This window comes from Neopsephotus bourkii, unplaced genomic scaffold (assembly GCF_033783945.1).
Source record: "Neopsephotus bourkii isolate Nb327-2 ecotype Australia unplaced genomic scaffold, CSIRO-AGI_Nbou_v1 NB_1120, whole genome shotgun sequence".
Taxonomy (NCBI): domain Eukaryota; kingdom Metazoa; phylum Chordata; class Aves; order Psittaciformes; family Psittacidae; genus Neopsephotus; species Neopsephotus bourkii.
In genome coordinates, this window is record NW_026901606.1 from 1,881,634 (window position 1) to 1,897,351 (window position 15,718).

Consider the following 15,718-nt stretch of genomic DNA (forward strand, 5'->3'; position numbering starts at 1 on the left):
CCTGAAAGAGCTTCTAGGTTATACAGGTCTTTCATAAATAAAAACATACATGTTTGTATTGTCGTGTTTGAGAGAGCTTTGGGCTCTAAAATGTTAACTTAGACATAATTTTAGGGTAGGTTGAGAGTTGGAGGAGACTTACAGAGTAAAATTAGGAGAAGGAATGTAATTACAAGAGCTTTAAAACAATCCCAAGAATTTATTTTCAGGTATGCATATGTATTTGGAGTAGAAATTTCCAGCAAAGAGGCAATCTCCTAGCAGTCTTCTGGGTTTGTGCACATGTGCTTAAACATGTGACTTGGAATTTCATTTTTATGATCAGCTGCAACAGGGTGTAAAGGAAGAGTTGCTGAATTACTCCACCTCCTTGCATTCCTGACATACTTTGCTGCGTTATCACATGGCATGGGGAGGTAGAATGAGAAGCATCACAAGGTGTCTATCCATTTATTCCATGGAAAGCTTTTGGGTTAGGAGCATAGTTGTAATAATGTGCCACCTGTTTTAGAATGAGGTGAAATTTAGCAAGTTATCACCAGTTTAATGATCTTGAGTAGTAAGCCTGGGAAATGAGCATATTGAAGATATAGTGGTGATGTGTTTCTAGAAGTGTCTTTGAAACATAATGCAGGGATGGGTCCTAAAACAGGCAGAATAACAATTTGCAGGCTTCTGGGCAGCTGTGTCCCTACTTTGAGTATCTAAACCTCTGGATGATGAAGATTGCTGATTTATTGTGATGAAAGATCACCATAATGCTCTTCAACGATGTGGAAGAGCTCTGGGTTTAGGGTACAGAAGATCTCTCTGTGGCAGAAAAAGGTACATATTTCAAAGACAGTTAAATCAATGATTAATAGGTTCTTACATAATACTTTAAAAGTGTCATTTAGGTTTCTGCAACCCAAGCATAAAGAAATTTTATCTAACCAGAGAAACCATTAAGTTGAATTATTTGTATATGAACCCTTCTGTATTCATAGATCTCTGTTGCTGATAGTGGGCAGGTATTCAGTGCTGTTGAACAATGGAATGAATACCTTTTAACTCCTAGAACTGTAAATATGCCTTTAGTAAAAGTGATAAGTTTTTATAATGAAGCAATAACTAGTTACCCCCAGGTCAATGAAAAAACTTCCAGTGATTTCAAAGCATTGTGAATTTAGCTCAAAATGCAAAAAAAGCAGCGAGAGGTGAGGGGCTGAACTCTGAGCAGTTGTGCTGCCTGTAATTTCAATTGGTTTTGCCTAACCTTGCCTGTATGTATGGGCACTTTTTTATTTTTTGCGTTGCCACTGCTGCCATCTACTGTGTCCCTCCTGGGGTTACATGTGTTTAACACGAAGGGGTTACACTGGCTGACTTAATGGAAGAAAAGAAGAAAAGCAGGCTTAGATGGTTTGGCCGTTCTTCCAATAAACATGGTAAAACATGGTCGGATTTGCAGTTGAACTTCCTTTTGTGCTGATACTGCATTTGATGTGTGAGGTTTTGAAAGCACACATCATATGTGTTTTCTGCCACAAAGGCATATACATCTTTGGCATGTAGACTCTCATGCATGCAGTCCTGCTGGTTTAAATGCATGTTTGAAATACACTGGTGCTGCTGCAGTGCTCTACCTTCCTAAAGCATAGGCTTTAATCTGTTTCAATTTCCACTGTTTTGTTTTTGTGTGTGACTGTTCTTACTGAAGCATAGGTTTTCTTTTTTTCACAAATCTATTTTAAATTCATGTGTGAAGTAATCAAAACACTTTACATACTTTATTAATGGATTGTAATATAAGCTTTAGAACAGTGTGATTATAATATTATTTATTTATAATACTTCTAATGTAGAATCTAACAAAACATAACAAGCTTTTAATGTGTCTCTTCTTGTTGTTGATGGTTTTGTTTCTGTAATGCTTTCCCACCCACAGTGGAGATGGACAGGGGTTTTAGAGTACAATAGTTATTTTCAAATCTTGCAGTCTTTTAACACTGGTAAACGTATTGCTTTGACAAGTAGGAGGTCTACTTTTAATCCTACCTACAACAGTTATTGCAGCAGCTGAATTCCTTGCTGTCCTAAGAGTCACTATTGTGGCTCAGACTGAGGCTGACAAATCTGATCCAGTTACTTTAGGGAAGGCAGAATATTAACTCAGAAATTGCTGGGAACCAATGGACTCATTTTCTACAAATACTGAGTGTGCTTGAAACTGTTTGTGCAACTGTTACATATATTGTTTAATAGCTCACACAGCTTTATAGGCTGCAATCATTTTTCCATAGAAATCACTGAAAGTAGTTACAGTTTTATTTTGGGTGTGTGTTTCAACACAGCCTTTAAATGAGCAGGTTTGGGTTCTGATGTCAGTCGCGAAATAGCATGGAACTGGCTGAAAACTTGCTGTGGTCTGCTGCAAATGCTGTCTTGCTGCTAGTGCCTGACCTTATCTATCAAAAGCATTCTCAAGCATGTGTGTACTGACTTCGTTTCACCTCTATCTTGCAGGGCAGGCATACGTTTATGAGTAGTATTTTTCCAAAGTACACATCGGTGTCCTATTTCTTTCTCTGTTTGTGAGAGTACTAAACTGATCTGAGTGGCTCGGATTTAGGCTACCACTGGATTAGAAATCCCACCCGAAATATTTTGAGGTTTTTTGTTATCTCTACTTCTATTTCTTTTAAAAGTACCACATCTGTAGATTTTACACCACTCCCAAGATTCACAGTGTCATCCTTCAGGCTAGATGCAGTTTGTTCAGTGATGCTTCTGCTATGAAGACTGATAATTTTACTCTCCTTCCACTTCTGTGCAACCATTCAACCTTATATTGAGCTTCACTGGGCTGTCTATAAAAGGGGAATGATTGTTGATAGTATCAACGTTAAATCTGCACTAAGAAAACAGATACCTCACTACAGTATCAAGTAGAACATCTTCCAGGTAGCCCCTCCTTAAATTGGATTTACCCCAAGGAGCTTCACAGGCAGAAGTGAACCATTTCCTCCTGATGTGTTTTCTGGTCATACAGCAGACTTAGGAATATCTGAGATGAATTTGCAATGATAATGTTGTCTCGTTGGGGATTTTGTTGTTGTTCTGTTTTCCTGTTCGACTACCTCAAAGACTTGGTTTTTCAAAAGTTTATCCTGTGTGCTGTGCTTTGCCCAACGAACACCCCCCTTAAAAAGCTGTGGTCGTGAAACTGGGTCTTTTCAAGCTTTTCCAGCTTGCTTTTATTAGTGAGAGTGGAAGTAGTCATGCAGTGCTGTTGCTGTTTTCTCTGGGTAAAGATAAAATGACTTGCTAGCATTTCTGGAGCTAGACTTCCACATGGGGCCTTTCTTCTGTCAAGTTTTCCTTCTGGCATATGAATTACAATATAATGATAGATGAATGATAGTCCTAATGTCTGAACGGAACTGTTTATGCGTTGGGTTTTTTTCCCCTTTCATTTTTATAACATAGCACCTTTAAGACACCAGTAGAGTTAGAGCAGTAGAACCATCTGAAATAGAGATCAACAGTCTCGCTGTATTTAATAATCAGCAGAACTGACACTGGCTTCAGTAGGGATCAAGACTTTTCTTTAGTACTTTGTTTTTCTTTATGCAGTCATGTTCAAAAAGGGCTGGCATTTCTTTGTGGAGGTTAAGGCATCAAGTCTTGAAGTAAGATTATATTACTTTACACTTAGGCTTAAAAATTATTTGGCATGTATTAAAGTAAACAGCATTTGTGTGACACTGATGATTTATGAGGAACTGGATTCTAGGTACTCCCTTTAAATGAGGAAAGGGTTGATAAATTTGAAACACAAGTATGAGACACATTGCACATATGTAGTACTTAAGAAGCTGTTTTCGTGACAGCTTTTAATGGCAGTGTATGAAACAAGACTTCTGCATTCATATTTTGCAGTTGCCCATTACAGGTGCTAAAATATTCATTGTTAGGTGGCTATAATGTTGTGTTTCCTAATAGCGTGTAAGTCACCCAGCACAAGACAGATGCTTCAGTTCTTTGCCAGACAGGGAAACTCCCTGCATTTAATGCTAAAGACCCTGGCATTTTTTAATAAAAAATATTAGTTCTGAAGATGTTAGACTGTGTCTGAAATAGTTTTAGATTATTTTTTTTCTCTAAATCCTTTCTAATTTTAATACTTGAATTTGGATGTCATCAAAGATGGTTTGCTTTTGAATGAAGTTACTTTTGAACTTTGTAAGCTGTGAAGTGCACACAAGATTATCAATGTTCAGTTTATAAAACTGATTTATAAAGAGAAGCATGATATTAGAAGCATGCAATTTCAGTAATATTCTGAATGAATCATCAAAACAGAAGGACCTTTTGAAAGAAAGCTTTCTTGTGCTTACTGCCTAAAGCCCCTTATTTATTCAAACACCTACATGAACATTTTTGATCTTTCTTTGTTATGCCAGTTCTGTGTTTAACATTTCATTTCATGGGACAGATTCTCTGCAGTTGCAAATAACAACTGAACATTTAGCCCACATAGACCTGTCAGTCTCTGTATTTGGGTGTAACTGGCGGGGATGAAAACCAAGCTACCATCTACCACTTCCATGTGTCTCTGTCAGTGTTGAGGCAATACATGAGAAACTAACAGTTCTCACTTTGTACTTGATCCTTAGACAACTCAGAAAATTCAGGGCCTGATTCTCAAATCTCACTTCTATTAGGATGTAATTAAGTCTGCTTCAAGCCTTGTTTATGTTACCAAGATAGTGGTACACCCCTAACAGAGACAGGCATTGTAGCCCTTCTGCCTTCAGTGCTCTCATTACACAGACATTGGCTTAAACTCTCCCCAGCAAAACAAACAAACAAAAAGAACATCAAAGCAGCAAAAGGTTCAGCCCAGAATACCTGTAAGATCTTTTGTTCCAGCTGTTCTAGCTTCAGTACATCTTCCACCTCTAATTTTTTTCCTACTTTATGTGGTATTTCTACTGTATAAACCATCAACATTAATTTTATGCTTTCTTGTTAGTAGGTTTTTCTTTCGTGCTTGCTTTATAAAAATGGAAGTAGTGTGCTTCCCTAGGAAGTACTGAGAACTTTGGCTGTTCATCTTTTCCAAGCACCTTTTGACATATGTTTTCCCCCCTCTATATTTCCATTGACTTAAAGATAAATCTTTTATTAGACCTGTAAAAAGGACAGGCTTTATTGCAGTAGAACAGGAGATCACATTCTGTGTAAAGCTTTCTTAGCTATCAATCTAAAGCAATTTCTGTTTCCTCACAGCAAGCATGCCCACCAGTGAAACTGAATCAGTGAACACGGAAAACGTTAGTGGAGAAGGAGAGAACCCAGCATGCTGTGGGAGCTTATGGTGAGTACACAGGCTGCTTTCAAGTACTCACCCTCATCATCTCAAAATACAAAAGGATTGTTTTCCCCTGTTGTTTATTCAGCCAAAACTGCTTTCAAATAGTCAAGCTTTGTATGACGCTTGGGTTTATTTTGCCTTTCTGCTGAAATTCTCAATGTAGAAGCTATAAAACAATTCAACTAAACTTCTAGTGGGTCATGTTTCCTGAAGCGTTTTATAAAATGCAATGTCCATAATAAAAAGAAAATAACAGAAGTCTGCTATGACATGTAAAAAGAAGCATTTCCTGTTAAATTGTTCATGATCTGGAGAATATGTATTTTTTAGGCAATAACTGAATATATGAGAGTGTTTCTGTATCTCATGGTGTTCAGTATTTATTTGCTCAGCTTTTCATGACATCCAAGCAGCTTCTACATAAGCAATTTATTTACTTAGTTTTAAAGGAGGCTTCCTTTCACTTAGAAAATTTGTAAAGCTTTAGGAATGGTATTTCAGAAAATAAATAATAGAATTTCAGCATTCATGATGCATTTTGTTAAAATTTTGTTTTTTTGTAAATATAATTCCAGTGTATTGATTTGCAGAAATCCAAAAAGAACAAATTTGTGTTAATTATGTTCTATACATTCTTAAAAATGTCTTTTCCCTTTCTTCTAGTCAAACCATCTCAAAATCCAAGTTCAGGTCAGTATTTTCCTCTCCATTGCTTTTTTTCTTCTTTGTGAATGTGTACATATCATGATGATCTCATGTAATTATTCCTTATTTACTTCAAATTTTACTGTGTGAAAATTCTTCCTAACAGTTACCAGTAAATATGAGAGTAAAGTATCCATGAACACTTTTGAAAATCAAACTCCCTGATTTACTTTGCTGATATTTGTGGCTTTCTTTTCACTTACTAGGAACACTTGGGAATATGAGCTTCTATTTTCACATATGATTGCAGAAAGGGTTACCAGAAAAACTAAGAATCAGTAGTCCTCATAATGTTGACACTGGATGTGCCAGTACAAAACTAATAGGTTTCCTTATTTTGATTTTATTTTCCAGTCTTATAGGATGTATATTTAGTAAGTAGAAAGGATAATGGAAAGCATAGAAGGTACACTCTGTTTTAAAAAGTTAGGCTATTCCAGGAAGGAGGAAAAAAATAAAAGTGATTTAAGGTAGGTAATCAAGTGGTAGAACTAATGAATCCTGAAGAGCAAAAAAAAACTTCTACAGCTGCAGACAACCCACAGAATAAATAATTTGCACAGAAAATTTTCAGTGATGAAAAGGGACAGTTAAGAAGATTTGGCAACATCTGGCATCATTCTAATTTTTTAACCTCAGTAAAACTTATTTCAGTGTTGGATGCTTAGCAGGTAATTCATTGGTAACAGCAGTGTATTCTCCTTGCAGCAGTCAAGAAGGTAGCAAGCCCAGGTTTATTCTACTAGCCTTACTAGGTTTAATGACCTACCAGTGCTGACCAGCTGCAAGCAGTTGGAGTGGACTTGTGTTCCTTCTGAATAGCTTTCTTTCTTTTTTGGAGAAGAGCTTCCAGGGAACAGTTGACTGGTGCTTTTCCACACTGAGAGGTTTTTTCATGTGATGCTATGATCAAGGTTTATTTTGTCATCCCTTTCACCCAGCAAACTGGTGACAGCATCTAAATGTGCCTCACTCTGCTGAACACTGCAACCAGTGGAGATCTGGCTATTTAGGGTTGTAATGAATGCACAACTAACTTTTTAGAAGTTTTATCAATGGTTATAAAAGCTGTATAATTTATTGTATGCCCTCTGCTACAGAAACTGACCTTAGCTACACCAACTGACCTTAGCTACACCAAATGAATGAAGCAGTTATGTCCATGTGGACCTTTGAGCTTAACCCGTCATAAGAATTACTAGGTGAGACTGCTTTTAGCTTGATAAAGAGAAGCAATTCAGTGTGCTAATGGTCTGAAATTCCTCTTGCCATTGCTTCCAGTTACCATTATAGTAGAAAAAAGGGAACACTGCTGCATCTGTTTACAGAAGTTGTTACACTCAGCAACGGGATGTTGGTGTCTTTCATTTGGAGGTGCTGGAAGTTTTCAGTCATACTTAAACTGAATTTGGTAATGGGCTGTGTTCAGTGGTCAAGGGTGACTTAGCGCATTCTAAGCCAAATGCTAAATCTTGGTCTAATTCTCACTCTTCTATCCTGATCTTTGCTCTAGACTCAGGAATGTTATTCTGCAATGGCAGTACACTGTCTTTCAGGGTAAAATAAATCAGGCTTGTCAGGGATATTGGTTTGACTGTAAACATCTTTGCCTTTGGATCAAAATAGAAAATGCTTTTAATTTCAAGCTAGCCTACCTGCTGTACCAAAAGTGAAGAAAGAGGTTAATCCTTAGAAGGATGTTTCTATACAGTCAGATGGGTGCTTGATCAAAGGAATTACATCCTGGCAAGATACATCAATTATCTGCCAGTTTGTTAAGTGAAGGTGTATATTAACCACACATTATGCTAGGATATATATGGATAAATATGATCTGTGCTGCATATTTGTAATCTTCCAGGTGGAATTTGGAAACTTTTGGTACTAGAACAACTGCTTTTTCTCCTGACATGGATGCAACAGAGCAATGATTAGAGGAAGATGGGGATCTGCTAGTTGAAGAGATTTGTGCATGTTTTCCTCTGTGAGGATCCCTCTTTTCAGAATTCACTTCCTCATTTATCAGTATGGTCACTGAATCACAGAATGGCTGAGACTGGAAGAGACCGCCGGTGGTCATCTAGTCCAACCTCCCTGCTTGAGCAAGCAGGGTCACCTACAGCAGATTGCTCAGGATTGTGAGGTGGCTCTTAAATATTTCCAGAGAAGGAGACTCCACAACCTCTCTGGGCAACCACTTGATTAAATGAACACTTTATTCTTCAAGTCATGCTACAAATCTAGTACTATGCCCTGAATCCTGTAACTAAAAAAATGAGGAGTGGAAAAATAACCTCATCTGCTTCTATTTTTTCACAGTGAATGACTGCTCTGGTGCAATTCTTCTGTCCCATATTTGATAAATAAGAATGGTGAAATCTAGAGTCTCTGCATAGATGTTAGCACCCACAGTTACAGAAGAATTCATCTTGGGCATTAATATTTACTTCTCTTTAAGCTTACAGTTGAAAATACGAGGCATGCCTGCTTCACAGATATAGGGATTCTGCATGTAGTTCTAAACAGGAAGTCCAGTTTAGAAAAATACTGTTATAATGAAAGGTTGCTGATGCAAAATCAGCTGAAAATGAATGTTCCTACCCATGCATAGACTTGGTATCAATACACAAGCACACATAAATAGCAAGTAAAAAACAAATAAACTTCATAGATTCTGCATGACTGACTCACACTGAGTTCAGTTAGACTCAGTGGAAGACTGGATTTCCCATATGTGAATTCAAATTTAAGAGCCGGTACCTAAAGGACCAGCTACACATGAATACCTGAGCGAATGAAAGTGAAACTGGGAACACATTTGTAAGAATAATGATGTTCTTATAAATAGTTATGAACAAAAAATGATTATTTAATGAGAACAAAAGCAGTACGTAATTTGGTTTGTTGTAACAAAACTATGTCAACTATAAATGTCCTTTGTGATTTTAATGTTTATTCAGCTTCTATGTTTTTGTTAGATTTCATGAAAGCAATGTTATATCATTGCAAAGTTGTCAAAATGGAATTCCTTTTAAAAATAAAAGGGTACATTTTGCTCTTCCAGAAAAAAATTATGCTATTTGGTTATAGCTAGGAGGGGTGGTTGCAAAAAAAATAGAACAGTGTCCAGTGAAAATAGTGTAATTTGTTTTCCTGTCTTTTATAGCCACAGGTTTTCTGGCACAACAGGCCATCTAATTCACTTTGCTGCTTACTGTTTATTTCTTTACTTGTACCGATCTAATGAAGGTAGAAAATTACTCCTATTCTCCTTTTTGAATTTTTGTTTTATTTCTGTAGTCTTTTTACATATTAGTCATATTACTAATTTTTACACATTGCTTATATTAGTCATATACTTCCAAATGTGAGTGCCACTGCAGCCATTGCACACCCTTTGGCAGTGCTGTCATAAATGTATCGCTTAGCTATACTATTCTGTCAGATTCTACAGACCTTTGGGGGGGAAAAAAAAGCACCTTCTTGACTTCTGAGGGCTCCAAGTAATATGCTTTGGGCCTGCTTTTGGCTCCTCTGAATAGAGAGATCCACACAGGGATATTCTTGTCTCATTGACTTCAGTGATAGGCTGTATAAAAAGGCTGTTTTACCTACCCAGGGAGTGAGCCATCCTAACAATGGCCATGGTTCACAGGGTACTCACAAGATAAGAATGTTCTTGAATACTGTGTTGATTTAGGTCAGGACAGGATATTTTTCCTTTATATGGTTAGAATACTGCAAAGGCTTGAATCATCTTTGTAGTGATATCTGAAACTAGTGTTAATTTCCAGTACTACAAGTACAAATTTAAGGTGCATAAAGAAAACTCAGTTAAAGCTTGAATGCGGTGTCAAGCTCAGTCATATTTATGGTGATATTATTGCATATCAGTCCTGTTTTCTGAGGCAGATGTAAAGCATTTCTGATTTTCAAAATAGTAAATACAATACCTGCTAATTCAGGCACTGAAAGGATTTAGAAATTAATGTAATTATTTGTAGCAGTTTTCAAAAGCCATAGTTCGATGTCTTGGTACTGCCAAAAGGGCTTCAGTGCCCTTCCCCATCTCACCCACTCATTCTTCATGTTCCTTCTGTGATATGGTAATGCTAAAAGCAACCTAGAAAAAATAAATTGTTTTTCACCAGTCAGTTCTCAGTTCTGGATCACTTCATTAGGCTAGTTTTGGCAAAAGGGAAAGCAGGGGGCAGAGCAAAGAGAGCAGACCCCACTGCGTTCTATCACAACAGATTTATGCTAGACTGGCTTGATAGTGAAAATAGAGGAAGAAATTTATACATGCACACTCTTCTCAGTTCTTTCCTATTTTAAGGCTAGGTCAAGCTTCCATTGGAGTCTGTGCTTGCTTTGTCCCTTGAATGTTGGATGAAGCAGTTTTCAGTTCTTAAATTTTATTATCTGAGTCCACAGCTGTAGTTGTGGGTGTGAATTTTATATGCCTCCCTTTTAGGCAATATCAGCTGCTTCCTAATCCTTCTGCTCCTATGATCCAGCAATTTATTTTCTTCCTGTTTCACAAATGGAAATACAACCCAGGGAGACTAATTGGTTTGCTAAAGTTCCCAGAAGCAAAGCAGAGAAATTAAATCTAGTTTTACCAAGTCCACAGCTAAGCTAATACCCTCACTTGTGAATCCAGCTCATACCTAGATGGGGCCTGTTTACTTATCCTTGATTGTCACTCTTGGTCATTCCACAAACATTTGCCCACTGACACAATTTCAAGGCACATAAGCAGAAACCTCTAGGAGTCACTGACTGAGATTACTAACACATTATAGGGTAGATTTCTTAAAGTTGACCTCAATGTCCCTGTCTTGTTTAATCCTGCCAGAATTGTGCCTGTGTTTAAACTCAAAGCCTATGTTTCAGGCTAAATGTAATTTGAATTCTGAGTTGCTTCACTGGCTTTTCTATGCTGCTATTAAGTGTATGGGGCCTGAGAAGACAGCTGTATCTTGGTAGTGAAGTGTTAAATGCAGCTTAGTCTAGTTATGTCACAGACAATTAGAGTCTCTACAAGTTGAGGTCTACATTTGAAAATCTGTAGGGAAATGTAACAAAGGAATAACAAATTATTACTCTCTAATTTTCAACTGGTAATAATTTACGCAACTATCTGAAGTATTGCACGCACATCTATAAAATACACCTGCTCACACATATGTACTTGCACTATGTTTTCTACACAGAAGAAACCCTCCTTAAACTCATCTTTTCTGTATAATAATAAACTTGTTTTTATTTGAACTTTCAGTCGACGCTGGCGTCGCTGGAATCGATTTAATCGGAGAAAATGTAGAGCTGCAGTAAAATCTGTTACATTTTATTGGCTCGTTATTGTCCTGGTCTTTCTGAACACATTAACTATCTCATCGGAGCATTATAATCAACCTGACTGGCTGACCCAGATCCAAGGTACATTTAAAAATTACTTGTCCTGTTCTTGACTATGAGTATTTGCATTCTATCAGTAGCTACTGTTGTACTTTGCCATTTTGTTGTTATTTGCTGTCCTGAAAGACACTCAGCCCAGCCAAAGGGAGATACAAGAAATGACTGAATGTATTTGATTTCCACAACTGTAACACAGCTTAATGGCATACCAGCTAAAACCTGACAATACTGAATTGTAAATACCTGTACTTCTATTGTTAAACCATGCTTGAAAGTTGAGAAAGCAAATAGTTACTGGCACAGCAGAATATGCTGTGGGCTCTGTTTAAGTTACGGTGTGGACTCAAGCTGTGAGTTGAGCAGCCATGAATTGCACAGTGGATTGGAAAGATGAATTAGTTCATAAGTGGCAGGAAGCTTCACATCCTTGTGTAGCTTTTGCCATTTAGGCATCAAATACAGTCCAACTTTAAAAAAAACAGCACTTCCTTTAACGAAAGGCTGTGAACTAGTATAGAAATCATAGTACAAATAAGTGAAAACACAAATGGAATCTATGAAACAATTCAGGAATGTCTTTTTGTTTTTTTCTTAATATTTTGTTTCAGATATCGCAAATAAAGTTCTTCTGGCTTTATTCACCTGTGAAATGTTAGTAAAGATGTACAGCTTGGGCCTACAGGCTTATTTTGTTTCTCTTTTTAACCGCTTTGATTGCTTCGTTGTTTGTGGTGGCATTGTTGAAACCATTTTGGTGGAGTTGGAAATTATGTCACCCCTTGGAATTTCAGTGTTTCGCTGTGTTCGTCTCCTGCGTATTTTTAAAGTAACAAGGTAAGATTAATACTGATAACTTTAGGGATAGCTGAAGGGTGGTCAGCAATTCTTTTGTAATACTTCACCATGCTCTGCTCTTTTACTGGTTTGTTTGGGTTTTTTTTTGGTGTGTGTTAACACACGCATTTTAATTTATAGGCACTGGGCATCCCTGAGCAACTTGGTAGCATCCTTGTTAAACTCAATGAAGTCCATTGCTTCACTGTTGCTTCTGCTTTTCCTCTTCATCATAATCTTCTCGTTGCTTGGAATGCAGCTGTTTGGAGGCAAATTTAATTTTGATGAAACTCAAACAAAACGGAGCACCTTCGATAATTTTCCACAAGCTCTTTTAACTGTATTCCAGGTAACTTTCTTTCAACCTGTATGAAACATTTTACCTTTGACGATCAGCAAAACTGTTTAAGTGATCATGTTGCCTGAAAATAAAATCACAAATACTATTTATCCAGTTTACTTTCAGTAGCATTCTGCTCATTTAATTCAGTACTCTGGTAGCTCTGCACCATTTGTACCATTTGTTTCATGTGTTACTTGATCTATGTATGCAACATAGCTGTCATATTACTTCACAAAATTAAATCTCCTTTGTCCATCAAATACAAGACTAGAAAAAGAGGTGGGTTATTATTTTTATTTTAATCAAATTGTTTTCTTTAACTTTATCAGCTGTATAAAAGTTCAGCTATTCCCAAGCAGGAAAAAATGAGAAACACTGTAAGAGTGCATATTTGCATATGAGCCATATCACTCATTATAATATAAAAGCAAGTTTTAATTTCTTTAAGGAGACACTGTCAGGTTTATTAAAATTTAAAATAACTTGTCTGTTCTTTGTGGAAAAGGGCCATTCTTGCAGTTTACTTTTCATTATTTTATGATGCTTTTTTTTATTTTTCCCAATTTGGATACTGGAATTAGGCTAATTGTTTTCATCTTTCTAGCCATTTTCCCCATTCAGCTTTGCACATTACCACAATGTTTTCAGACATTATAGGTGGCTGTTTAAAGCTGACCCTGGAAGACTCAATTTAGTGTCAAGTTCCTATCTCTTTGGTAGAGGTTTCATTTGTTGGCTGCTCAGAGAAAGCAAAAAAATTAAAAATCTTTCCACATAATTTTAAAATAAGGAGATCTTAATGAGAAACTCCCTTAAGAGGAAAAGTGTCCACATTTTGACCCGACATTGCTCCTTTAAATATTAAGACTGTACTTTCAAACACAACTGAGTTGGATTTTATTTAGAATTTAGGCTGCCTCATTTTCAAAGGCATGAGGCTTCCTTCAGTTTCAGAATAAACTCAGGACCAACCAACCTGTTGGGTGCTCAACAGCTATGCAAATCAGCTTGATAAATTTAGCTCTTCAAAACTGGATTTCAGAATTTGGCAGGCATATTATTTTCTTGAACAACCACTTAGTTACTTTGAAAGAGAGTCAATATTACATATTTTATGACGATTGACCTGGTAATTTTAAGAAGTTACTTAGAAGTGCCCCTGTATCCTGCTTTGTAATACGCAGAATTTTTGTTGTACAGAAAAAATGGAGTTGCCTCATTGTAAATTATCCTTTCAACTAATCAACAGATTTCTGTAAGATTCTTCTAGAGTTCAGTGAAATTATGTAAAACAATAGCTAATAAGAGAGTAATGTAATTCTTCCACAGCATTGAGCTCCATTCAGTTTAAAATTGCTTCCATTTCAAAAACTATGTATATTAGTAGTGTGTGCGGTATGTGTATTAAATAATTTATGATGCAAAGGCAGCCAGTCCCCATAAAAACTGAAACTGGATAGACCAATTTGCAGGACTAACAAATGGCATATACTAGAAAAAAAACCCCACACTTTGGCCACTATTTCAAAAAAAAAAGAGAACATTAAAACATATATTAATTTGATTTTTCAACAGTAGTGAACATTTGCAGGCATTACTACATATGTGGCATTCCTGAAAATCAAGGCTCTAACTTTTGCATGCTAAAATCAATAAAGTTATAGGCTTCAATTTTTATTATTTTTGCTTTTTAAGTTAAGTGATGTGAATGCATAGCATAGAATAAAAGCTAGTACAGTTAAATCCAAGCTTTCAGGAGATGCTTAGATGGGGCTTTGAGCAACCTGGTCTACTGGAAGGTGTCCCTTCCCATGGTAGGGGAGCTGGAACTAGATGATCTGTAATGTCCCTTCCAATCCAAGCCATTCTATGATATGCTTATTTAAATGGAAATTTTAAAACAGTGCTTGAAAAGGTTATGGTATTGCTTTCTGTATACAGAAGGTTAGCCTTATTGTGAGCTGTGGTCAAAGGAAACTTATTTCTCTGTTGCTCATTTTGATAATGAGTTACTAATAATATATCTGCTTCTTAGATTCTAACAGGTGAAGACTGGAATGCTGTTATGTATGACGGCATAATGGCTTATGGTGGCCCATCATCATCAGGCATGATAGTCTGTATATATTTCATTATCCTCTTCATCTGTGGTAACTGTATCCTTTGCACTCAAAAACCTACAAATGAGGCTGTGTGCCACAGACATAAGCAAAATTATTTTAGGAGGAAGTAAATTGCAGTGGACATGCAAATGCTTCCTGAGTTCACCAAAACCTTTATACAGGCTTTGTAAAATTATTGCCTAACGAGCAAGACTGCAGTGATCTCTGAGTCTATCTCCAGCCACCACAATGGCAGAAACCAGAGCTATTTCTTTTTACTTCCTCCAGTGGGAAGGCAGCCTTATTCTACTTGCTTGTCTCTATTTGATTTCTTTGCCTCTGAAATGCGTGGAATGTAGTCTGATCTCAGTGTCAGTAATTTCCTGATCCTATTTCTGACGCTTGATATAGCCCTCTTAATTCTGATGTAAACTGACAGTGGAGCCAGTGATTCACTGTATAGTGCAGGGACCAGATGAGAGAAATGTGCATGGAGAAATGTTGAGTCAGTTAGGATTAAGTCTGCCAAAACATTCCTTTTTCTTGCCTTCAGTGTACTGGAAATGCTTCCTTGGTCCCATATGGCGACAGAAACTAGTGTCATTCCGAGAAGTTGTAAAAGGTTGTGAGGAGATAAAAGGGCAAACCCATTCTGTTTTCTGTATTATACAGTACTTATATCAAGTTTGGTACTTAACTGATATGGACTGAGGTACAGATTTTTATATAGATTGTTGTAGACCAGAAGACAGTGTATTATAAAAATGAATTTTCAAAATGCCTGAACAGTCTTCACTTTTAATAGACAAGACTTCATATTTGAAGCTTGCTCAGCCTAGCATAAAGGTGGATTTCACTGACAAAAACAAATGTCAAGTATTCTGCTATTTTAAAATCAGGATCTCTGCTCATTTTACACCCAGTATTAATCTAGTCCATTAAATGAGTGTTATT

The 15,718-nt window shown here is 36.8% G+C and overlaps 1 protein-coding gene and 1 long non-coding RNA gene across 18 annotated transcripts in view; one reads left to right on the forward strand and one right to left on the reverse strand.

Moving 5' to 3' along the window:
• CACNA1D (calcium voltage-gated channel subunit alpha1 D) overlaps positions 1–15,718 on the forward strand; it is a 185,296-nt gene that overhangs the window by 100,496 nt on the left and 69,082 nt on the right. For all 17 annotated transcript variants that reach the window (XM_061362357.1, XM_061362354.1, XM_061362364.1 and 14 more), the window contains 6 exons: positions 5,275–5,362; positions 6,023–6,049; positions 11,346–11,506; positions 12,094–12,319; positions 12,461–12,668; positions 14,698–14,818. In XM_061362357.1, the coding sequence (XP_061218341.1) occupies positions 5,275–5,362; positions 6,023–6,049; positions 11,346–11,506; positions 12,094–12,319; positions 12,461–12,668; positions 14,698–14,818 (831 nt within the window). The remainder of the gene's footprint in view (positions 1–5,274; positions 5,363–6,022; positions 6,050–11,345; positions 11,507–12,093; positions 12,320–12,460; positions 12,669–14,697; positions 14,819–15,718) is intronic.
• LOC133217175 (uncharacterized) overlaps positions 12,658–15,718 on the reverse strand; it is a 121,281-nt gene continuing 118,220 nt past the window's right edge. Inside the window, exon 3 of the long non-coding RNA XR_009726816.1 lies at positions 12,658–12,741. This is a non-coding gene — a long non-coding RNA (uncharacterized LOC133217175). The remainder of the gene's footprint in view (positions 12,742–15,718) is intronic.